The sequence below is a fragment of the Pecten maximus genome, chromosome 10 (assembly GCF_902652985.1).
Source record: "Pecten maximus chromosome 10, xPecMax1.1, whole genome shotgun sequence".
Classification (NCBI taxonomy): Eukaryota; Metazoa; Mollusca; class Bivalvia; order Pectinida; family Pectinidae; genus Pecten; species Pecten maximus.
Genome location: NC_047024.1, coordinates 35,852,676 through 35,877,622, shown reverse-complemented (window position 1 = coordinate 35,877,622; position 24,947 = coordinate 35,852,676). Strand labels below are relative to the sequence as shown.

Genomic DNA, 24,947 nt, shown 5'->3' with positions numbered 1-24,947 from the left:
CCCCCTAACTGTATTAACCAGGTATTTTACACCCCTAACTGTATTAACAAAATATTTTACGCCCCTAACTGTATTAACCAGGTATTTTACGCCCCTAACTGTATTAACCAGGTATTTTATGCCCCTAACTGTATTAACCAGGTATCCCCCCCTCCTAACTGTATTAACCAGGTATTTTATGCCCCTAACTGTATTAACCAGGTATCCCCCCCCAACCCTAACTGTATAAACAGGTATTTCACGCCCCTTACTGTACAAACCAGGTATTTTACGCCCCTAACTGTATTAACCAGGTATTTTACTCCCCTAACTGTATTTATCAAGCATTTTACTCCCCTAGCTAAAGAAAAAGGATTTCTCAATATTCTCATGAGATGTCGTAAAATGAGTTTTAATCTTGAGGATATCCCAAATATTACATGAGATGATGTATAATGAATTGTAATCCCGGGGATATCCCAAATCTCACATGAGATGATGTATAATGAATTATAATCCCAAGGATATCCCAAATCTCACATGAGATGATGTATAATGAATTATAATCCCAAGGATATCCCAAATCTCACATGAGATGTTGTATAATGATTATAATCCCAAGGATATCCCAAATCTCACATGAGATGATGTATAATGAATTATAATCCCGGGGATATCCCAAATCTCACATGAGATGTTGTATAATGATTATAATCCCGGGGATATCCCAAACATTATCTGAGAAGTTGCTTAATAAATTATAACTCCAAGGATATCCCAATTAGTTTACTCTGTGTGTAATACATTATATAATATACTTAATGCTTACATCTGTGTAACAGACAATATATACATAACAAGACTTACTTATCATTTATCTCATAATAAAAATCTACCGTCAAATCACAACAAATAACTATGTCAACTTGAACACTTAATAACATTGTAATTGTACAATACTATTTAACAGTACATTCCTGGAGATTTCATTTGATTATATCACAGATGTCTTTTACCATTATGTAGCAATTATATACAATTACCAAATTAATCATTAGATGGACAGGCCTGTAGACAAAAGAGTTTTGTAATAATACTTTTGACTAATTCGTGAATTTTGAGAGAAAAAAATAAATGTCACTGAAGATGACAGTATCTTTAGTTTACAACCATTTATAACAGGTCAGGATGAAAAACAAGAATATGAAAATGATTTGGTCAGGATTTGATGGATCACGGGTATTAAAATCCATGAATATGACATGATGTAACAACCGATTTAGCCCTCGTACTGGGAATGTATTGGAGCATGGCAAAGTTTCTGGTATGAGTGACATGTTCGTTGAAGCGTGATGTTATCTGCGTTGACGATCCATGTCCTCCACAGTAGCAATAAGTCTCTGTCGTGCCTTTTTGTTGATATGGTCGACTGAATTTATGAGTGATAGTAACTGTTTGTTGGAGTACTCCTACACAGAAAAGAAAACACATGTAAGCCTATATTTATGTTGTTATTGCAAGGACAAATAATAATTGGAAAATTTTTTACATAAAAAAGTTTGATACCATGTTTCAGTCATGAAAATCGCCGGTGATTCAGTGTGGGCTAACGACTAACACACAACATTCATTTCACTACCCTATATAACTAGCGACCCTTAGGTCCTGCATCCTACCACTAGACCACCATGCCTCCAATGAAATGACATTCATTTTTTTAAAGAAATATTAGAATAATTTGGGTTATTTTCATATGTCAAGATATATGATCATATAAGTATACAGTACAGTACATTTACATGTATTATCATTATCTTATACTTATCCTATCACATTTTTTTTCATATGAAATGTTTTATGATCATGTAAACATGTTCATGTACTGCTTCTTTTATGGAGTTAACTTTACTGCTGCTTGACCCATTGATTAACAATCCCCGCTTGGTCCCAAATAATGACCTCTGTATCAGTTAGCGTCCCCACCCTACTATACCCCCGCCCCCCTCCCGTTCCTGTTAAAATCTTTTTTATGGTTCTGATACAATCAACAAAGCTTCAAACAAAGTATTTCTAATCATGTTAGTCTGCTTCCACATTCATTATATGTTAAAATATTAACCACCTTCCCATAAACCCTAGACTGTTAACTTTTATTCTTGTGTCTCGTATTGACTTGTAACAAATATCTTTAACCTAGTGATAATACTTAGATCTGTGTTATAGTCTCCTTTGACCTTGTGCTATAACATTAATCTACTTTGTTCAAATGTATAGTTACCTTTGACCCTATATTGATATATTGATCTACTTTATTCCAGTATCTATAATGACCTTTGACCCTGTGTTGTTACATTGATCTACTTTGTTCTAGTATCTAGTGACCTTTGACCCTTTGCTGCTATATTGATCTACTTTATTCCAGTATCTATAGTGACATTTGACCCTGTGTTATAACATTGATCTACTTTGTTCTAGTATCTAGTGACCTTTGACCCTGTGTTGCTATATTGATCTACTTTGTTCTAGTATCTAGTGACCTTTGACCCTGTGTTATAACATTGATCTACTTTGTTCTAGTATCTAGTGACATTTGACCCTGTGTTGTTACATTGATCTACTTTGTTCTAGTATCTAGTGACCTTTGACCCTGTGTTGCTATATTGATCTACTTTATTCCAGTATCTATAGTGACATTTGACCCTGTGTTGTTACAATGATATACTTTGTTCTAGTATCTAGTGACCTTTGACCCTGTGTTATAACATTGATCTACTTTGTTCTAGTATCTAGTGACCTTTGACCCTGTGTTGCTATATTGATCTACTTTGTTCTAGTATCTAGTGACCTTTGACCCTGTGTTGCTATATTGATCTACTTTGTTCTAGTATCTAGTGACCTTTGACCTTGTGTTATAACATTGATCTACTTTGTTCTAGTATCTAGTGACCTTTGACCCTGTGTTGCTATATTGATCTACTTTGTTCTAGTATCTAGTGACCTTTGACCCTGTGTTGCTATATTGATCTACTTTGTTCTAGTATCTAGTGACCTTTGACCTTGTGTTATAACATTGATCTACTTTGTTCTAGTATCTAGTGACCTTTGACCTTGTGTTTACATAGTGACCTACTCTTCCTTGTATCCCATGACCTGTACACTTGTGTGACTTACCTTGTGCTCTAGTATCCATGAGTCCATTTGACTCTCTGGTAGATAGTAAGCCTTTATGTATGCCTCCACATACTCTCTCTCTGGGATCGGCCTGAAACAGACAGTACAAACTTTACTGACCACATTGTGGTGCAAATTTCATCATTTAAATTCTGGGGGGATTTGGTTTGTTTTTGTTTAACGTCCTATTAACAGCCAGGGTCATTTAAGGACGTGCCAGGTTTTGGAGGTGGAGGAAAGCCGGAGTACCCGGAGAAAAACCACCGGCCTACGGTCAGTACCTGGTGTGTAAGTGTCGGTACACCTTAACCACTCGGCCACAGCGGCCCCCTTCTGGGGGGAAACAATCGCTGAAATTCAGTACCTTTCTCAATAATACAATCAAATCATTTAAAATTTGAAATATATATGACTTTTCAAATCTTTCAAATCAACTAATTGGTCAATAAAGATGAAGATGAAAATGACTTGTAACAGTTAAATGGCTATACAGATAGATATTGAATACCTAAGATCTACGATGGTCTCAAGCTTGGACAGAAACTGTTGGAAATCTAGTTGCATCAACGCTCTACCTTCATTACTGCACTTTTTAGCACCAGCATACCTACAGGATAAAAATAACAAAATATGAATGTTGAAATTTCTTGGCAACAAGCCAAGTTTTATTGATTAAAAAGCAGCACATTTAAAACTCTTCATCATTTGTTTGAGCAGAAAGAACTGGGAATATTTATTACAGAAATTGCAACAAAATTTAATGAGGAATGAGGAAATTACTATCAAGGGAAGCATAAGTGAAATGTCTGCCATAATAAACATTAGAGATTTAAAGCTAGTTCGATCACCAACCATTTATGATAGGCTGTTCCATCAAATGCAATAACATATGCCTATAAGTAACAACCAATCACTGCTGTGCTTCCAAATTGTGAAGCACTTGCAGATGATATTGAGTTGCCGTGGTCAATTCAAAGGAAACCATAGTCACACACCTTGTAACTTTTGTTTCTCTACACAATGATCATAGACATTATGATCCTGTAGCCAAAGTCAGCTCATTCCTCCCATAGTTAGACAAAAGTGACGTAAGTTTCTGATCAAACTTGCTCGATGGGAGCCATCTGCTCATTACTATATTTATCTGCAAGCAAGCCCCTACCTACAAATAAGCCCCTACCCACAAATAAGCCCCTACCCACAAATAAGCCCCTACCTACAAATAAGCCCCTACCTACAAATAAGCCCCTACCTACAAATAAGCCCCTACCCACAAATAAGCCCCTACCTACAAATAAGCCCCTACCCACAAATAAGCCCCTACCTACAAATAAGCCCCTACCTACAAATAAGCCCCTACCTACAAATAAGCCCCTACCCACAAATAAGCCCCTACCTACAAATAAGCCCCTACCCAAAAACAATCATCAATTTTAAGTTACAAATGTAGTGGTTGATAAACAATCTTTTCCTAAACTTTCATACTCAACTTTTACACTTGGGAAAGGGGGCAAGCTGACTTGATATGATTCTAATGTACAATAATTGTTAATTTAGATTTAAAGTACAATTATATTCTTTTCATCATACAGGATCAACATCAAATACTAAAATACTAAATAATGGAATTTATTCAGGAACTTTCAGTACAAATTTCTTATCAATACAATTCTTATTTCATCAATTTCACACCAGATTGATGATGCGTTCTCTAATTTTGTCAGTTTCAACATCAAAAATGAAAAAATATTTCACTCTAGAATTTGTGTACAACCATATGTTTACTCTGAAGTTTGAGTCTAATTACGAACAATGTATACTTTTTGAGTAAGTGATTTCTTGAAATATTATGTCACTGTGCTTATTTCAAATAAAATAATACAGAAACTTCACTTTGATTAAAATGATATAAGGATTGGTTTATGTGCTTCAGTCTGAGGAATCCTTACCCTTCGACAATTGTGCGGTTTGAGAGTCGTACGCAGTGTTCCCAGATGAGGTCATATACAACCTTCGGTATGGGCACTCTCCTGTTGATATCCACTAGTCTTACCGACAACTGCTCCAAACTCTGTCAATTATATCAAATTAATTCATTTACAACCGGTCAAAACTCTTGCTCTGATGGTTAAGATTTTAAGTTTTAATCAAAGTTGGAGACAAATGAATTTTTGGGGGTTGCAAGCATACTGTATGTATTAGGCCAATAGAGTATAATATATAACTGTCACATACAACTGTTCAAACAGTATATGTATTATCCTGAGCGCAACACTAATGCACTTTAAGACCTGATTTGCCTAAGCCTGTGAATTACCTTGAGCATGACATCGACGTAGGAGTTGTGTTGCGACATGATGTCTTTGACGTCCCACTTAACTCCTGACATGTGGTGTAGGATATTATCATAGTCTACCGCCTGTACTGACACGGTCCAGTACACTGGCTTTCGTAACTCAGCAGCCATCTTGACTGTCTGAAAATTTAATTATATTTTTTGTTACAAAATAATTATAAATCTGAAGATATATTCTAACAGTGAGAAGAACTGTTCTATTATCTTCACTTCTTTGATAGTGGACCTTTGTAACTTTGGAAGGTTCATCATATTTATTTTTGAAACAAGAGATCCCAGAGGTATCATGACCCTCAACATTATATGATTTTTATATGTATTACATCTATGTAAGTCTGAACTTTTCTGTACTTTGTCCTCTTTCTCTCTTAATTTCTATCAACACGTGGTGTTCACAAAGCACGATGGCCATCTGCTAGCCCTTACTAAACTCTTTGTACCTGTGAGAAGAACTGCTGGAGGAAGACTTTTTTGTTGCCTGGAATCATAGCTTCTAAATGTGGATACAACAGCTCCATCTGACTGGCCAGGAAAACCCTAAAACAAGAAATCTAAATCATTGAAGCTATGGTCAAACTATGTTATCTCAAACTTTTTTTTTTTATAATTTTTTTATTTTCAAAAGCATTTGATAATAAAGACATATACATGTTATATCCACTCACATGCAAGTAAACAATTCATTCCATTATCATTCCCATCCTTCATCAAAATCATCATCTTTCTCGTTAATCGTCTATTATTTGTTTAATATTAACTAGAGCATATCATCATCATCATTATTCATCATCATCACATTCAACATTTTCACAATCATCATCATCATCATCATCATCATCATCACATTCAACATTTTCACAATCATCATCATCATCATCATCATCATCATGAGTTCTATCATCATCATCATCATCATCATTATCATCAATCATAATCATTCATAATAATTATCATAATTATTGTCTCATCATCATGATCATGATCATCATGATCATCATCATGAACTCTATCATCATCATCATCATCATCATCATCATCATCAATCATAATCATTCATCATAATCATTCATAATAATTATCATAATTATTGTCTCATCATCATCATTATCATTATCATCAATCATAATCATTCATAATAATTATCATAATTATTGTCTCATCATCATCATCATCATCATCATCACAATCCTTCATCCTAATCATCATTACTATCATAATCATTTTCTCATCCTTGTCATCATCAACATCATCACAAGTTCTCATGTCATGATAAAATAATAAAAACAAAAAATCAAAAACAAACAGACATATGATGTTTGTGGTGTAAGGAACATATGGACAGCCATGAGTATTTCTGCAAAGCAGATAAACATGTATAACTTCCACACACAACCACACATACCTACACACATATCCACACCCACCCTCCCACACAACCTAAACACTCATAATTCATCCACCTCACAAACACATAACACGCACATACACCCTCACCACATAGACAGTACAACCAGACACACATACAATAAACATTAAAGGGAAAGAGACATATATCTAATATATCCATTCAAATAAAGTGATCAACTTACAGAGAGAGAGAGAGAGAGAGAGATAAGCCACATTTACTTACAAGGTATATTCTGTAAGTGTTAGATGAATAACAAAAAAATAGGAAACCTAAATAAGCAATTAAAGCCAAATGTGGAGACTTGGGGTTAGCTGTGTACATATAGTAGGGAAAACAAAATTTAGTGTCGGATAAGCTACATTTCCAGGATAGGTTTCCATTTTCTCCAATTAATTTCAAACTTCCTTCTCATGTAGATGTTTTTCCTATAGTTAATAAAGCTTTGAATAATGAAGTGGTCTTTAATAACATTAATAAGTGCATTGAGGCTCAAGGACTTGTGAAGACATCTAGTTTTATATATATAGTGTTTAATAAGAATTAAAATTTCATTATCAACAGAACTTGCTTGAGCAGTTAATAGACCAAAAAGAAAGGATTCCTTATTTATCAACACAGGAATTAAAAGAATGTCACAAAGAGTTTCAAGTCCCTGTAGCAGTTTCTGAACTTCTTGACATTCCCATAAACAATGGATAATAGTTTCTCTCTCCATATTACACAAAGAACATAATGGACTAGGATATAAATTTATCTTGAAAAGAAAAGTATTTGTTACTAAAATATGGTGTAAAATTCGACTCTGAAACCACTGTAACTTGGAATTTTTTGTGACAGTAAATGGGATTCTAAATATTTTTTGCCATTTCTCAATATCTAACTCATCATTAAACTCTTCATTCCATTTTTTCACTCCAGTAGGTGTTGATGCTGGTGTAATAAGGTAATTATAAAAATCTTTACACCCTTTTTTACTCTTATAGAATATTTCAATGAGAAGAGGTCTGAAAGGTTGGGATGGTCTTTCTATCTGAAAATCATATTTCCTAAGAAAACGCTTAGCTGCTGAGACTAATCCTTGGTACTGCAAGAAATTTGTATTAATTTGAAAATTATGCAGAAATTCATGAAATGAGTAAAAGGTCAGATTATTAGAATTTTTAATAAGGTCATTTACTGTATGAACAGATGCCTGAAACCAGTTTGGATAAAAAACAAAGTTATTTCCTACTTGTATATCAGTATTGTACCAAAGTGGAGTTTTTAGGATTGAAACTTGTGTAACTTCCCTCATCGAATTAGAATTATTCAACCTAATCCAGCCTTTAAAAACATCCTTCCAAAATTTATTTTTGCAGTTAGCTCGACACAGAGAAATATATTCCCTACCACAACTTTGTAACTTTTTTTTATTTATAACCAGATCTAACAGTAAATTCCATTTTCCTGATGAATGGAGTATTCTTCTTGCCCAACCTAGCTTAAGAGCATCTATAAAAGAATGCAAGTCTACCATTTTCAATCCCCCATCTATATAATTTTGAATTACTACATCTTTCTTAATTTTATGAGATTTACCATTCCACAAAAAGTCAAATAATAAGGTGTTAAGTTTAGTAATACATTTTTCAGGTGGGTTAGGTAAGGTAATGAACAGGTAATTAAACTGAGAAATTAGTAGAGACTTAATAATACTAATTCTACCAATTGGAGTCAAGCTCCGCCTACTCCATAAGTTAATAAGAGATTTAAGTTTCACAATTTTTTTATCAAAATTCATTTTGGGGATCTCATTTAAATCAACAGCGAAATCTATTCCTAAGAAAGTAAATTTTTCCATTCCCCATATTAGATTCAGTTATGTTATCTCAAACTTGGTAAAGATCCCATTTAGCTAGAAGTAAAAATTCAGTTTCAACACTAAAAGTGCTATATAAATATAAACTTTAGACTGCAGTACGTGTACATTATTATTAGGATGCTTTTTTTCTGATATATTTGAATATAGTTTTCATATGTTTTGTTATGATTCTGATATGTTTTATCATTTAATGATTTTTTTTCAGTTTGGTAATTATTTGATAAATTAGGAACTTTAACAGCACATATTTCAACCTGTATCAGGTTGAAACAATCCAGTACTAGTTGTATTATACATGTATATGAAAGTCTGTGTAACAAGCTTGTATTTTTTGTGTTCCCATTTATTCTAAATGCAGATGTCCTGAATGTATTTAATTTATGTGATGAAATTACACATACAATCATAATCAATATTTTCAATGATATATACAAAATGTACATGATAGATTTAATTATACCAGCTGCCATATAGAACCAATTTCTATAGAACCAGTGAACAGGGACACAGATGGAGCCACAAAACATGACCAAATTTCAAAACCATGCAGTTAAAACCAAAATGGAAATAACAATCAAGCTGGGAAATTGATGTATTATATATGGTGAAATCGACAATGACTTCAGTTTAAAAAATATTTACAAGGGTTATGATTCCAAACAAATGTTATATAGTACAGCTAAACGTCACCACTTTGTACAGTTAGAACCCATTATATAAGATAGACTCACAGAGACTCAGCAGCCACCACTCTCTCAGCCAGACCAAACAGGCGTCCACTCCCACTGAGGTCCACGATGGGGGAGAGGTGTGGCTGGGGAATCTTGTCCTGTCAACAGCAAAACACATAATCAACAATGATCTTGTGATATCTGTGAGAATATTTTAATAGATTAGCTGGGAAGTTGATGAATTACAGTAATATAATGATATAGTACATCACATTTCTATAGAAATAGTCTGTAATAATTGCAATAATATTTAAGTGTAATGCACAGAAATAACTTCATTGTTAAAACATATACATATGTGTTTAAAAGTTTATTAAGTCACAAAGGAAGGGGTGAAAACAGTGAATGGGGATCACGATGGGAGAGGTGTGGGATGTTGTCCTGTTAACAGCAAAACACTTAATTATTCAACAATCAGTTAGCGATATCTTTGAGAGATATAGAGGTGTAGAGGGGACGAGAGATGTGGTACATTGGGATGCTAATGTGGATGTACCATGTACTTAATTTGGTGTTCTCAAAATTTAGAACATCATCAAATTTTAATCGATTAAGGCAATGATGAAATGGTACAACACCATTATTGACTTTAGAAATAGTGTATAGAAACTATTTATTAATAGAAATAGTGTATAGAAACTATTTATTATAGAAATAGTGTATAGAAACTATTTACTATAGAAATAGTGTATAGAAACTATCTTGTACAATAATGTTTAAGAGTAAAGTTTTTTTTCATCAGGTAAATCACAAAGATTACCACTCAAATATATTAAACATTAACATATGTTCTAAAGGAGGGGTGATAACAGAGAATGGGGATCACATGGATGTCTTACTCTGCCGTTTTCTGGGTCAGTGGGGGGAGCCCCAGGGACGGGCGTCTCTGCTATCAGATTATTCCTGATTCTCTGTAGTGTCAGGTGTAATCGGTTGTTCAATGATCGCTCATTCATCACCCACTAAAACATGAAAAGTATCGATTACTATCTGTCTTGTGGATCCTTATTTCAATCTACTGTACATTCAACAAAGTTATGAAATCTTACAATTTTACAAAATTGACAGAATATTCAATTTCACTATTTCATGCAAATCTATTTAGTGTCAAATGATTACAATGGTAGCCATAATTGAACACAAAAACATTTTCATTCAACAACCAATCAGAATACTCAAATATTGACTTGAGGTACCATATTCATGTCTCTATATACACCTCCATCAGAGTACCTTATGGTAGGCTGTTTTCTGATAACCATACAGACACCCTGCAGAAATATTTGCCTAATATCTATTCATATTTTGGAATCAAGTATGGTGAGTGATTGAAAAATATCTTTCTACTGTAAACTTCACTTTATACTTTATGACTGATATTACAAAATTTGCACAAACACAATCATTAAAGACCATACAGTACTTACTGTATCCGCTCCAAAGAATATATGGACCTACAAACAAACAAATTAAACACTGATCGCTCCATAAACTGTTGTCATGGTAACAACACAACACCGAACAGGATCATTCTTTAAATTACACATGTATATAATACATACAACAATATTCATTTATTAATAATCGTGGTTCCATAGCAACCACAAAATCAATGAAAGTTTATACACAACAAACGTTTAATGGTATACAGATCTGTTATACAGCCATATATTTATATATACTATCGTACTGTACAGATGGTCATTCTGTTTGTACTTACTGTGTACAGGTAATATTCAAATAGTTGTGACATACAGTTGATCACGTCAAATGCTATTGGTTTCAGGACGGTCATCATCTGCATATATTTACCTGTTCAAAAACAACAAATGTTTCAATTAATAAATAGACCAGTGTAAAAAATCAGGACAGACATCAATCTTGATCCAATTATTCATGTATATGACAGTATTGATGGCCCCATGAACCTTGTCATCAGCAATCACTACTGGGTCATGCAGAGAGACAGTATAAAAAAGAATAGATAGAATCTTTCACCTCCTTTTGGGTGAGACACATGGATCTCAACCGGAGGGAGGATATTCTTATGTTGACTAACAAAGAACTTTCTGAGTGTTTTGCAGTTTTAGAATCTTGTCTCGAAGGTTGAGATCAGCAACTGATCGAGCTAAAGAGAGGTTTTCTCTAGCCGAGCGGTATATTGCAGCTAGTATTTACCAGGATATCTTATGGTAATAAACATCATTTTGGTCAGCTTACCTATCAACATTAGTTCATCATTGATATATAACAAACATCATTTTAATTAGTTGGACTATTCAGTTTACCAATCACTCTCAGTACAGTACTGATATATGTAACATAGCACGATTAATTCAATTTAGGGATTGAACCCAGGACCTCTAGTTTACTGGTCTTATACTCAACCGATTGAGCTAAAGAGAAGTTCTTGCCAGCTGAGCAGTATATTGCGGCTATTATTTACCAGTCTGAGGGTATATGTGATAATACATATAATAATAAACATCATTTTGGTCAGACTATTCGGCTTACCTATCACCCTCAGTACATTAAGTGTTGTATTGGTCACAATTGGAATGTGTCTTTGATTCTTGTTTCTTGATATTCTTCTTCTAAATTGTCTGAAATAAAAATAAAAATTTTCCATGTTTTTATTTTGACTTCATCCAAACATAGTAAAAACAAGTTGAGATTACTCTTTATCCAAAATCTCCAACAACTTTAAATCATTATCAAAAAGATTTGTCAAACTTTAGACAACCGTTTAAAAATCTATGCTGCAGATATTGAAAATTGTTTCGGTGAAAACTACAGTACAGTAATTACCTTAGTTGTTACTATAGTGAGACATTGTATTCGGAGAGTATTGGATCAAACACTTGTTAAACCATTCAGCTTGCGAACAGTGTTAATACCATTCTAAAGGCTAGATGAACTGCCCTGTTGTAGACAAAATCACCTTTACTATGATATATATTTTTTTCTGTTATAATGGTTTAACAGGCGTACCTATTAGACTGGGCCTCTCCAGTCAGTTCGTCGATGTAATCCTGCTTGAGTTCATCAGGCTCATCTGAGTCCGTATCACTGCCTCCTCCATCTTCATCATCCTACAACACCAGTACACCAGCTTATCACAAAAATTCCCATTTTCAGTTAATAAAACTAAACATATATATTCAAAAGAAACAATTCACTGAAAAAGTCTTACGGTCCTCAGTCACCAAATATAAAATTGTATGTCAAGGGAAATAACTCTAGACACAGAATGTTGGACAGATCCACCACATTCAATAAAGAATAGTGCCAGTGTTACTATTGTATGATTTTGTTTTTTCTTCAATGCAAGTGAACCAATCCCCCAAGTAGGAAGTTCCAGTAACAAGTAGTGTAGAAGATCTAGCCCAAACAAACATTTTCTTTGATGTACATGAAAGGTCAAAATGTAGGTCAACATGACCTACTTTTGGTACACACTGCCTCAACTAGGTCAACCTAAGTATGAAGTTCCATTGACAAGTGGTGCCGTAAAAAACTAACCAATTCCAATTATTGGGACATGTAATTTCTCTTTATAAAGACCAACAAGATTAACAGAGTACAGTACATACCCAGCTTCCAGAAAATACATCTTCATTTTCTTCTTCATCAGGCTGGACATCAAAAGGACTGCCTTCATCTTTGTACTGGTCAAAGTAGCGTTCCCCTCCTCCTCGATGATCTCCATTTGGCAATGATTCCTCTCCCTCTGCTACATATTGAGAGTTCACCAAGGAGTTGGTGGTAGGAGAGCGGGTCCAGCTCTTCATGAATCTGAATTCCTGGAATTTAAATTATCACACTTCTTAATCACTTATTACTATATAAGAAATGGCAGCATTTAAGACATACATTTTCAACATTACATATCAATATTTCCCAGGTCAGAACACTACTACCGGTTATATATAAAACATTTGGTAAAGTTTTGAAAGTATTTGATCACCCTAAATTTTTAATACCATCTCAACTGAAATGATTTACCATAAACTTTTTAAACATCACATAATAATTGATTTTAAACTGTGCTCAATCAGTCAATTTGAACTTCTTACCAGCAACTGTAATAGTGTGAAATTGGATTTGACAGGACATATCTCCCATCCTTCGTTCTCCAGGAACATTCCTAACTCATCCATACGGTACCTACAAAACAAGAATTACATTTCATGGCTAATTGAAGTATGTAGGAACATTCCTAGCTCATCCATACGGTACCTATAAAACAAGAATTACATTTCATGGCTATTGAAGTATGTAGGAACATTCCTAGCTCATCCATACGGTACCTATAAAACAAGCATTACATTTCATGGCTATTGAAGTATGTAGGAACATTCCTAGCTCATCCATACGGTACCTATAAAACAAGCATTACATTTCATGGCTATTGAAGTATGTAGGAACATTCCTAGCTCATCCATACGGTACCTATAAAACAAGCATTACATTTCATGGCTAATTGAAGTATGCAGGACTAAGAGTTCTATAATATATGTAAGATTTATAATCAAATTTCCTTGTAAATGAGACAAGAGGATAAGACAGTTATAGACCTGTGGATGTTTTTGAAATAGTTGAGACTTTGATGTCTGTCAGTCATTATACAGACCTGTGGTGGTTTTTGAAATAGTTGAGACTTTGATGTCTGTCAGTCATTATACAGACCTGTGGTGGTTTTTGAAATAGTTGAGACTCTGTTGTTTAAGGGAATCCTGGAGACCCTCTGACTTGCTGCCACAAAACTCTTCCCCGATCTCGATCAACCTGTCATGATAACAAGGGTAACCCGAAATACAATACCTGTAGTTCTAACAAGATAATGAGACAGCTGATACTGGTTACCAAGGGTAGCACTTCTATTTTACTTGCTAATTCACCAAGTGTAGTACTGATGTTATACCAGCTTACTCTGTGTACTGTTTTACCTGCTAACCAGGTGCAATATGATGTTTTACTAATTTAACCAGGTGTAGTACTGATGTTTCTATGGTAACTAGGTGCACTTCTGATGTTTTACCTGCTAACCAAGTGTAGTACTGATGTTATACCAGCTTATTTTGTGTAGTACTGATGTTTTACCTGGTAACCAGGCATAGTACTGATGTTTTACCTGGTAACCAGGCATAATACTGATGTTTTACCTGGTAACCAGGCGTAATACTGATGTTTTACCTGGTAACCAGGTGTAGTACTGATGTTTTACCTGGTAACCAGGTGTAGTACTGATGTTTTATCTGGTAACCAGATGTATATTGATGTTTTACCTGGTAACCAGGTGTAGTACTGATGTTTTACCTGGTAACCAGGTGTAGTACATACTGATGTTTTACCTGGTAACCAGGTGTAGTACATACAGATGTTTTACCTGGTAACCAGGTGTAGTACTGATGTTTTACCTGGTAACCAGGTGTAGTACTGATGTTTTACCTGGTAACCAGGTGTAGTACTGATGTTTTACCTGGTAACCAGGTGTAGTACTGATGTTTTACCTGGTAACCAGGTGTAGTACTGATGTTTTACCTGGTAACCAGGTGTAGTACTTATTTGTTTCCTGTTGACACAAACTAGTACTTAATTATCATCACCTGTTGATAATGTTTATCACTTTTATCGTACCTGGTACCTATCAGATTACAACAAGCTTTACCTGTTAACAAGGTCCAGCACTCGTATGAAATCCTCTAGTTTGAAGTTGGCCATGTCCGTACCCAGGATATAGATTTTGACCTTTTGTTGGACGTCATGCCAGATCCGAGTTAGGCCGTGGTCAAGCTTCTGTCGTATGTACTTCATCTTCAATGAAATATCCACATCCACTCCTGGCAAACAATGAAGATAGTGATTTAAGTTTATATTTCAGACAAAAAAACTTTTGAGTGAATCCCTCATCATTTAAAAGAACAGCCTGACTCCTGAATGGTTTCTTCATCAATGTGAAACAATGACATACCTGACTCTCGAATGGACTCTTCATTAATGTGAAACAATGACATACCTGACTCCCGAATGAACTCTTCATCAATGTGAAACAATGACATACCTGACTCTCGAATGGACTCTTCATCAATGTGAAACAATGACATACCTGACTCCCGAATGAACTCTTCATCAATGTGAAACAATGACATACCTGACTCCCGAATGAACTCTTCATCGTGAGACTCATGCCATAGGATTGTTTTGTGGTAGCTCTTCATTACTTCCCATAATGCTTTGCACAGATCTACCAAACATGGTTTGAAACTTTCCTGTGTTATATTCTGTAACGGATAGAAAGCATATGTGACTGACACAAGATGACCTTGTAAGTCTCATTTCAGGAATAAGAAAGATACATTTACAAATTGTAAAGGAAAGGAAAGATTTCACACTCTTTACTAAGACACTTACCTTACAGAGATCTACGTAGGATCTTTTCTGGAAGTTTGAGTCCCCTGTTCCAGAGCACAGCTCCACGTAGCCCAGGACGATCTGGAAAGCTGTACTATGTATAGCACTGGTAAAATGCATGTGTAACTGATCCATGGCTGTCTGCAGTAACAAAACACCTCAAGGTCAAATATTTTCTCATAAGGTCATTTTCATTTGATATCTAAATTATTTTCAACAGTCCAATTGGGCAACAGCTAAACAGTAGAAACTGGGCATTATAAAACAAGAGGCCCAGATGGCCTGTATCGCTCACCTGGTTTCATATGAAACAAGAATGATGCTATGTATATTTGTTGCTGGTATTGCTATGTCAATATATCATAAGCATTTTATATGGGTTTTATTGTAATTCTAAAAATGTGAGATTTTTATGCCAAAAAGTGCATTAATCCAAAAATGAAATGAAATTGACCTTTGGTGCAACCCCATAGGGATGCTACCACACAAATGTGAGAGTGATATCCTTTGCTTAGTTTCAGAAAAGAAGTTGTTTCAACCAATTGAGCCCTTTTGACCCTGTCATTTGTACAATTTTGAATCCCGACCCCAAAGGGATGCCAACAGTCAAATATGAGCAATATCCATTGCTTAGTTTCAGAGGAGAGGTCGTTTATATCAATTTAGCCAAATTGACCCCTTTTGGCCCCGCCCCTAAGACCCCCAGGGGTTCAGCCCCACCATTTGTACAATTCCGATCTGTGGTTATGAAGAAGAAGAATTGTTGACGAATGGATGGACGGACGACGGACGCCACAGTATGGCATAAAAATTATAGTCAGTATCAAAATAGTGTAGTAGAACTGTAGTATGTGTACCTGAGTTTTATGGAGGAGTCAATATCATTATTGTAAAACTGTAGTAATCATACCTGGGTTTTATCGAGGAGTCTATAAGCTATATCATTATTGTAAAACTGTAGTAATCATACCTGGGTTTTATCGAGGAGTCTATAAGCTATCTGTACTTTCTCATAATGGACTACATCAAAGTGACTACACGTTTTGGACAGAGCCACATCCAGTTGTTCTTCAATCATTTCCAGTGTGTCCTGTAGTTTGGAACTTAACTCACTGTAAAAAATAAACAAGCTTGAATCTCAGTAACCACTGTCAATTTATATGATATTTTACTGGCATTGATCTCGTAATAAGGTTTATACACAGACCCTAGAGACTCCAGGTACAATAACCATAGAGTTATCTTGTTCTAACTGACCCTATCCAGATCTTCTACACAGGTTGGATAAGGCTTATCCAGCGGTTGCTAAGGAAAAAATAAATTGATCTCACACAGGGGGGTAAAGACAGCTGGCACACACTGTATGACGCTGTTCACAATAACCTATGCGTCATCAGTGTAAGAGTTTGGCTGACCAGCACTCGGCAAGCCTCGTGCTGACTGGCCAAACTCTTACACTCGGGTTGAGATATCCCTGTCCAGGGAACAGACCCGTGTTAGATTCTATAAACTTCAAGTCATTTATTGTTGCTGTCTGATATGGTACATGTACAGTAATACTGTATGCTTTCTGCTTCTTCGTTGATGTCTGTGCAATTTTGTGACAATGAGGAACAGTATCTAGTAATAGTATTCATTGTTGAGAGAATAATAGCTTTACCTTATACAGGTGAAGTGTTTGAATGTGCTAGCTGCCTTCTGACATTCCAGACACAGTTGTATAGCACTACAGTAGTCCTCCTCCTGAAATAATAGAAACTTTCTAAGAAACATGATTACAGGGAGATTGTAAAATCTACAATTACAATCATATCGTATATGGATTGTATTCTTTTAATTTTCTTGTATTAAAACAAAAATATATTTAAGAAATGAGACAGAATTCTTCCAATATGTGTACTTACTGTGAGGATTTTGGCTAACATTACATGTACTGGTACATCAGTGTTCTACAATCAAAATAAATGTTCCCCCTCTTAAGGAACCTACCCTGGATTATCTACAATAGTTTGGTAAGGACAGAAACTTTTCATTAAACTTTTCAAGGAAACTTACCTCCATCATTTCCCTCAGCCTCAGATCTGTTCGTTGCAGTGTTTTTATTGTTCTCAGGGACTTAAGTAAACCAATCAGCTGCTGTCGTTTTCTATAGTTAGCCAACATCTTAAGGCTAGCTGTCGTAAAGCTCTTCCTTGCACCGGACAATTGTCTGAAAGTTTTACATTGATTTATTGAACAATCATAAGTATCTCTCAAGGACAAATCTAACAGAAACCTCTAAAGGACAAATCTAAGGAACCTCTCTCAAGGACAAATAAAACCAAAGGAACCCCTCTCAAGGACAAATATAAACAAAGGAACCTCTCTCAAGGACAAATAAAACCAAAGGAATCCCTCTAAAGGACAAATTTAACTGAAACCTCTAATGACTAAAACATGTCTGTCCAGAAATTAATTGTCTGTCTATAATTTACCTGCGTCCATTAGCACAGATGATGCTGGCGAGTTGTAGAGTTTTCTGTAGCTCCATCACCCTCTGTAGCTCGGTAGCATATGCTGGATGGTTCTGTAGCACTAAGTCGGATACCTTCTTGGAAACCTGCCAATATAAAATATGCATGTTTCACTTATGCATTTGGCTACATTTTACATGTATGACCCATTGTAAAACATGGCTTCATTCAAATGTTGTTAGTTGACCAACTTGTCTTTCAGCAATATACAAGTATTCCTAATGACCAACTTGTCTTTTAACAGTATACAAGTAGTCCTAACAGGAATTACATTTATTCTTCTAAATTCAACCTCACAAATCTATCCACTAATTAAGATACAAGTAGGATGAATACCATTACCTTATAACCAGAAAAGGTACATTGACAATTAAGAGTCCAGTAAATGCACTCTACTTAAAGTAATGAATGTTGTTTGGTTCACAAACAACAAATATGTACTCAAAAAAAAGGAAGAAGTTCCGCTAAATACAAATCCAGATATCAATCATTTCCATACAACAATAATAAGAATATTATGAAAAGACTACATCAAAAAGGAAAACATAAAACACACAGCTATTATAGGTTTAACTCACACCGAACTAAATTATTCAGTGTCATCACGCCTAAATAACACAGGGTAAGATATCATACACACATACAGGTAAATACTGCCTGAAGCTGGCAACAAGGCTTGAATTGTATTTTCTACCACAATACCCTGTGTTATTCCACTCTCAAGCCATTGTATAAATGTGCCGACTGTTGGATATATATGTATATATATGTCCGGTCTTTTGATTGGTCAAGAATTTGAACTTTGACCCAAGCTGCAATTGTTATTGACGTCATTAATAGTCGAATGATGTCACATCACCGGGACCCGGCCTTATGTACATCTTATTTGCATACACGAAATAAGACTTGGCCACAAGATTTAAGCCAATATTATTGTGGTAGAAACAGGTCACATAACTTGTGATTTTTGGATATGGAATTTATTTCACACGAGTAAGTTATTTTTTAAAAGTTACAAAAGACACTCGCTAAAGCTCGTGTCTTTTGTAACTTTTAAAAAATAGCTTACTCGTGTCTAATTTCCATATCCAACAACCACTCGTGCAACTTCTATAACTAAATTAGTGTTGTTACTATATAATACAGCTAAATAAACCATCATAAAGACCATCTCTAGAGGCAGGCGTAAGTACCCACCACTTGCAGTTGTTTCCTCAGCTTCTGTCTGTCTCGGTCAATCTGATCCAGGTCAGGGTTCTCCGGTACTTTCTGTAATATAGAACATTAACAAATGTCACAGTTTAATCCTGTTGAAGTAACTGTCAGCTGAAAGGAGTTTGATCACTAAAATGTTAATGTCCCTGGTGTTTAATGTCTATATTTTAGTAATTATTCTCACCAATTGTTATCTAGAGACTACAGTCAAACCTGCTCTAACTACAGCCTGTATATAACGACCGCCTGTCTATAACGACCAATTTTAAGATTCTCTGTGAGATTTTACTATATAACAACCCTCTGTATAGCGACCACCTCTATATATTGACCACCTGTCTATATCGACCACCTGCCTATAACGACCAATTTTAAGATTCCCCGTGATATTTTACTATATAACAACCCTCTGTATAGCGACCACATCTATATATTGACCACCTGCCTATAACGACCAATTTTAAGATTCCCCGTGATATTTTACTATATAACAACCCTCTGTATAGCGACCACCTGTCTTTAACGACCAATTTTAAGATTCCCCGTGAAATTTTATTATATAACGACCCTCTGTATATATAATAGCGACCCCCCTGTACATGTACATCATACTCCTGTTAAATGTTCCTTCCTTCTGGAATTATTCAGTGATGCTAACTAAGGTCTGAAGTGTGAAAATCCAGACGAGATGCTAGAAAAATCATAATGGGGAGATGTGCTATTACCAACTAATTTAATCAATTTGATAAATTTCAAATTTAATGACCTGGAGTTCGTATTCACTGGTGTCGACATGCCTGTTGTTAAAGTACACCTCCTCTATGTTCTCCAGCACCTCCTGTTCCTCGTGAGGATTCACCACATGACTGTGCTGTAAAACAAGCAACTTTGTTTTAACTCCCTAGTAAAACAGACCACATAGCTAATGGATGTACTCCCTAGTAAAACAGACCACACAGCTAATGGATGTACAACATCTGTGACATGTCTGACATTACATAGCAGTATAATTGTCCAAGCTTGTGTGTCACATTACTGTGTATCAACAAGAGACCTGTAATAATAACCATTGTTGTAACATTTAACATTCAGGAGTCATTTATTCATTATGATTAAAACACATCTTTTTAAAGCTTCTTTGGCAATTTTGTTACAAGTAATTGTTTTATATAGTAGAATATATAAAAATATTTATAATGATTATTTTTTCAAAACAAGATTTTGCTTTCCATCTATGGCTGAATTTTCCATTATTGAAATTGTATATAAATTAGCCAGCTGAATTTGAATGTGAAGAGCTGATATCAAGGAGACCTAACATCATCATCATAAACAAACCATTTGTGTCAAAATGACATTTCTTAAACATTTTTAAACCAACAATTATTAAAAAAAACAAAAAACAAACAAAAGCTGGATAATAAATGGCTGATGCCAGCATGTATTGGACCCTCATTAAAATGTAAATGCTGTCACTTCTATCTCTTTTGCATCATTCCATTTCACATTACTTTTCATTCTTCATTCATTACTACACACAATTGTGTTCAGAAACATTCACAATATATGAGCGTCCGGCTGGCATTTAGGTCCTTAAGTTCTATCAAATGAAAAGGGAGAAAACTAGAACTGTCGCCAGGATGGCTGACTAATACCCCCGCAATCTGCACGAGTCAATGGTGAATTGGAACTGTTAATAAGAGGCTAACTAAGATAACCCAGTAATACAGTGACCAGTTGCCATAGCAACCATAATTTTGAGAAAAAGAAAGTGGCATGCATATCTACACATGGTCCTCTATATTTGTGTGAAGTTTCATTGAAATCAGCCCTTCAGTTAAGGAGGAGTTGTCAGGACAATTTAAAGTTATGGTCTTTATCGGGAAAGATGTTTATAGTGACCAGTTGCCATAGCAACCATAATTTTGAGAAAAAGAAAATGGCATGCACATCTATACATGGTCCTCTATATTTGTGTGAAGTTTCATTGAAATCTGCCCTTTGGTTAAGGAGTTGTCCGGACAAACTTAAAGTTATGGTTCTTATCGGAAAACCTGTTTATAGTGACCAGTTGCCATAGCAACCATAATTTTGAGAAAAAGAAAGTGGCATGCACATCTACACATGGTCCTCTATATTTGTGTGAAGTTTCATTGAAATTGGCCATTTAGTTTAGGAGGAGTTGTCAAGACAAACTTAAAGTTATGGTTCTTATCGGAAAACCTGTTTATAGTGACCAGTTGCCATAGCAACCATAATTTTGTGAAAAATAAAGTGGCATGCACATCTACACATGGTCCTCTATATTTGTGTGAAGTTTCATTGAAATCAGCCCTTCGGTTTAGGAGGAGTTGTCCGGACAAACTTAAAGTTATGGTTCTTATCGGAAAACCTGTTTATAGTGACCAGTTGCCATAACAACCATAATTTTGAGAAAAAGAAAGTGTGGCATGCACACACATGATCATTAATATTTGTGTGAAGTTTCATTGGAATCGGCCTATTGGTTTAGGAGGAGTTGTCCGGACAAAATGTGTCTACAGACGGACGGACAGACAGACAACCTGATTACAGTATACCCCCCTAACTTTGTTGCGGGGGTACAGGTATAAAAAGGGAATTCCGTCAGACGTTATTGTTGTCATTCTATTTCCATTTCGCACAAAAGTAGGAATTCAACTTGTGTTGCAAAAACACAAAATACAGCTGATATGCCTTGTTATACGTGAACTTTTCATACCTGTACTTAAAATATAGATATGTCGGTTAATTTCCCAAACAATAACATTAACTGTAATATGATATAGTTGAGTCAACATACAAAAACCTCATTAGTTTTAGCAGTACTTAGAATTCTCTTTCAAATTCTGCTGGAAATTATGACGCTGATTCTCCGACATAATTGTCAACTTTCACTGGTGACAAACTGTCTTGTTGTGTACCAAATTATAGGCATACACAAATCTGGGAGATCTTATTTGATATTACTGGTGTATACGTATACCTTCACACGATTCTATCAAAATTGATCTGAATATCAGTAATGACAGAACAGAAGTATTACCTCCCTTCCCATGGATACAGATCTAGAGTTTATACAAAATCATCACCTAATTTGTTAATGATACTGCTATGTGTTATTCAAATTTAGACATAGGCATTTTACACATTTACCTAGTATGCAGTGGACATATAAAGTAAAACCAACACACAAGTAGATCTAGAAATATGTTTATTAACACTGTTCACTTGTTAAACTGATACAGGTCAACTATATCAGCACTATAAACATATACAGTCGGGGATTCCCTGATGGTGAGGACTGGTACTCAATTACGTATCAGAAAACCCATGGGAAATACACAGAGTGGGCCATCTCTAGATCTGCAGTCTTTGAGTTGTAAAACCATAATTTCAGCTTGTGCAGGCAAAACACAGGAAATTACAGTATTCACGGACTCAAATTTGATGTCAGCATAATCTTTGTATATAAATTGTAGATTAATGGCTTTAAAATTTCATAAAAAAACGCATAATATATATACATTAACAAGTAAGTTCATAAGCAAAAATGAACACACTGGTGCCATGTTTGCCAAACCGAACATGTACAAGTAATCTCCCAATGTGAAGCCATGTAACTAATTACCTTATACTTTGCAATGGCAGGTTCTCCGGTAAATAAGTCATGGTTTATATCCTCCTCTACAGGAGACGGTACAGATTCCTGCAAAAAAAAAAAAGAATTAATTATTGTATTAATCATCAATGCCAATTAGAAAAAAAAAAGAAAAGATAAAAAAAAACTTTCAATTAATTTTCATATTTCATTTCCATCAAACAAGAAAATGTCATGGTGCTATCTGGACTTGGACCATAGCGGATGACCAGCTCATCCATCCAAAACATCTGTCTTATAAATCAAAGAGCGCATGCAACATACAGGTCTCCATGCATTCATCTTTACCTTTAACTGTCATCAAATACAAAATTCCTTCAATTAGTTAAAAAAAGATGACAAACTAAGAAACACCAACCAAAACAAAATACGTATATTTTTCACACATACATATTATTGTACAGAGAAACCTTCCACTTGTGGTACCAATAAAAATAACGGAATATGCAAAGCACATTGCAGTAGCTATAGGTCTTCACAACTTAGCCCATGAAGACATTATAAACACACTCTGTAAGTGTAACACATATCTGTTTTAATACAATATATAATATATGCATGTATATTAAAAAAAATTGCTTTATACATTAATAACACATCAACTGTACCACAGGATCACTAAGCAGCACTTGCTGCTTACAATATGCTCAGATATAAAATTTCATGTTAATTTAAACCAAGGAGCTAAGGTTTGAGGAATAACTACAGAATTGATTTTTAATATGTTTGTATAACAGTAAAGGGAAAATGCAACGACCTGAACTGAAGTCCCATCTTGATCACAGGACCTATGAGCTCTAGATGGTGCTCAAACCATTAAAGCTACGCATATACATGTATAGGCCACAGGCATTCAGTCCAGTCCTGAGGTCTGCTACACGTATCACTCCCTCAACCAAGTCTTCATTCCTGAACGCACACACGAAACCCTTTATACAACAGTACCACCTTCTGTGAATATTTCAATTGGGCACCAAATATAATAGAGGAGGGAAATGCAACAACCAGACCAGGACTCGAACCGAGACCCTCCAAACTCAAGGACAATCTAACCATTTGAGCTAACTGGACACTGGCCGTCAGCCTATTCCAGTTCCGCTATATTTTGATAGACTCAGCTATACAATAACACTTTCCTGAATATAAACTTCGCAAATTATGCCTCCAAGCAGCTTCCTCAAAAACGATTGCTTTACATGTGCACAGATAAAAAAAAATATAATTTAGATCGAAATCACTCTTCCATACCTACTACTTATATATTAAGGGGTTGTTTTATTAACAAGAGCTCAACACCATGATAAGATTCGAAAGTGTTGTTGTTGCAATACAACTTACATGTACAGTGTAGGCCTAGTACCTCTACTGTAGACCAGTTCTGTTTTGAGTCTGCCCTGCCCACTTTCTGTGAAATCATTTGTGCAAACATCATAAATAATGTCATATAAAGGATGCACGCGTGACAATTTCAGTTTAGTATTATTACCTGTTTTCTGAGCAAGTTCTGGAATTTTCTTTTAATGTCCATGACAGCCATCAAACAAAAATAATAGGAAACTTAATTATTGACAGCTCGACACTATCCATTGGAAGCCATCTTGGAAAAATTACTGACGGAAC

General features: G+C 35.1%; 1 protein-coding gene across 2 annotated transcripts; it reads right to left on the bottom strand.

Moving 5' to 3' along the window:
• Positions 1 to 24,923, bottom strand: LOC117335893 (syndetin-like). Of its 2 annotated transcripts, none has more exons than XM_033896150.1 (26): positions 24,814 to 24,923; positions 23,298 to 23,375; positions 20,415 to 20,519; positions 19,631 to 19,702; positions 18,395 to 18,519; positions 17,976 to 18,129; positions 17,581 to 17,663; positions 16,891 to 17,032; positions 15,921 to 16,061; positions 15,526 to 15,790; positions 15,178 to 15,349; positions 14,196 to 14,294; positions 13,583 to 13,673; positions 13,100 to 13,309; positions 12,498 to 12,598; positions 12,021 to 12,109; positions 11,227 to 11,318; positions 10,934 to 10,960; positions 10,346 to 10,468; positions 9,507 to 9,604; positions 5,947 to 6,043; positions 5,468 to 5,626; positions 5,100 to 5,221; positions 3,659 to 3,757; positions 3,151 to 3,241; positions 1 to 1,448 (listed from the first exon to the last, which is right to left on the bottom strand). In XM_033896150.1, exons 1-26 carry the CDS (start codon positions 24,862 to 24,864, stop codon positions 1,335 to 1,337), a joined length of 3,000 nt encoding a protein of 999 aa, XP_033752041.1. In that variant the 5' UTR covers positions 24,865 to 24,923; the 3' UTR covers positions 1 to 1,334. The 2 variants fall into 2 exon arrangements, with proteins under 2 accessions (XP_033752041.1, XP_033752043.1); XM_033896152.1 differs by having other exon boundaries at positions 15,661 to 15,790.
• Between the last annotated feature and the right edge of the window lie 24 nt (positions 24,924 to 24,947).

Coding starts and splice junctions, on each gene's coding strand:
- LOC117335893 (XM_033896150.1), bottom strand. CDS start 24,864: ATGGCTGTCATGGACATTAAAAGAAAATTCCAGAACTTGCTCAGAAAA. Junction 18,520..19,630: donor TGAGGAAACAACTGCAAGTG/GTGGGTACTTAC, acceptor TTATATTGGCAG/GTTTCCAAGAAGGTATCCGA. Junction 14,295..15,177: donor GTGCTGGACCTTGTTAACAG/GTAAAGCTTGTT, acceptor TTATCATGACAG/GTTGATCGAGATCGGGGAAG.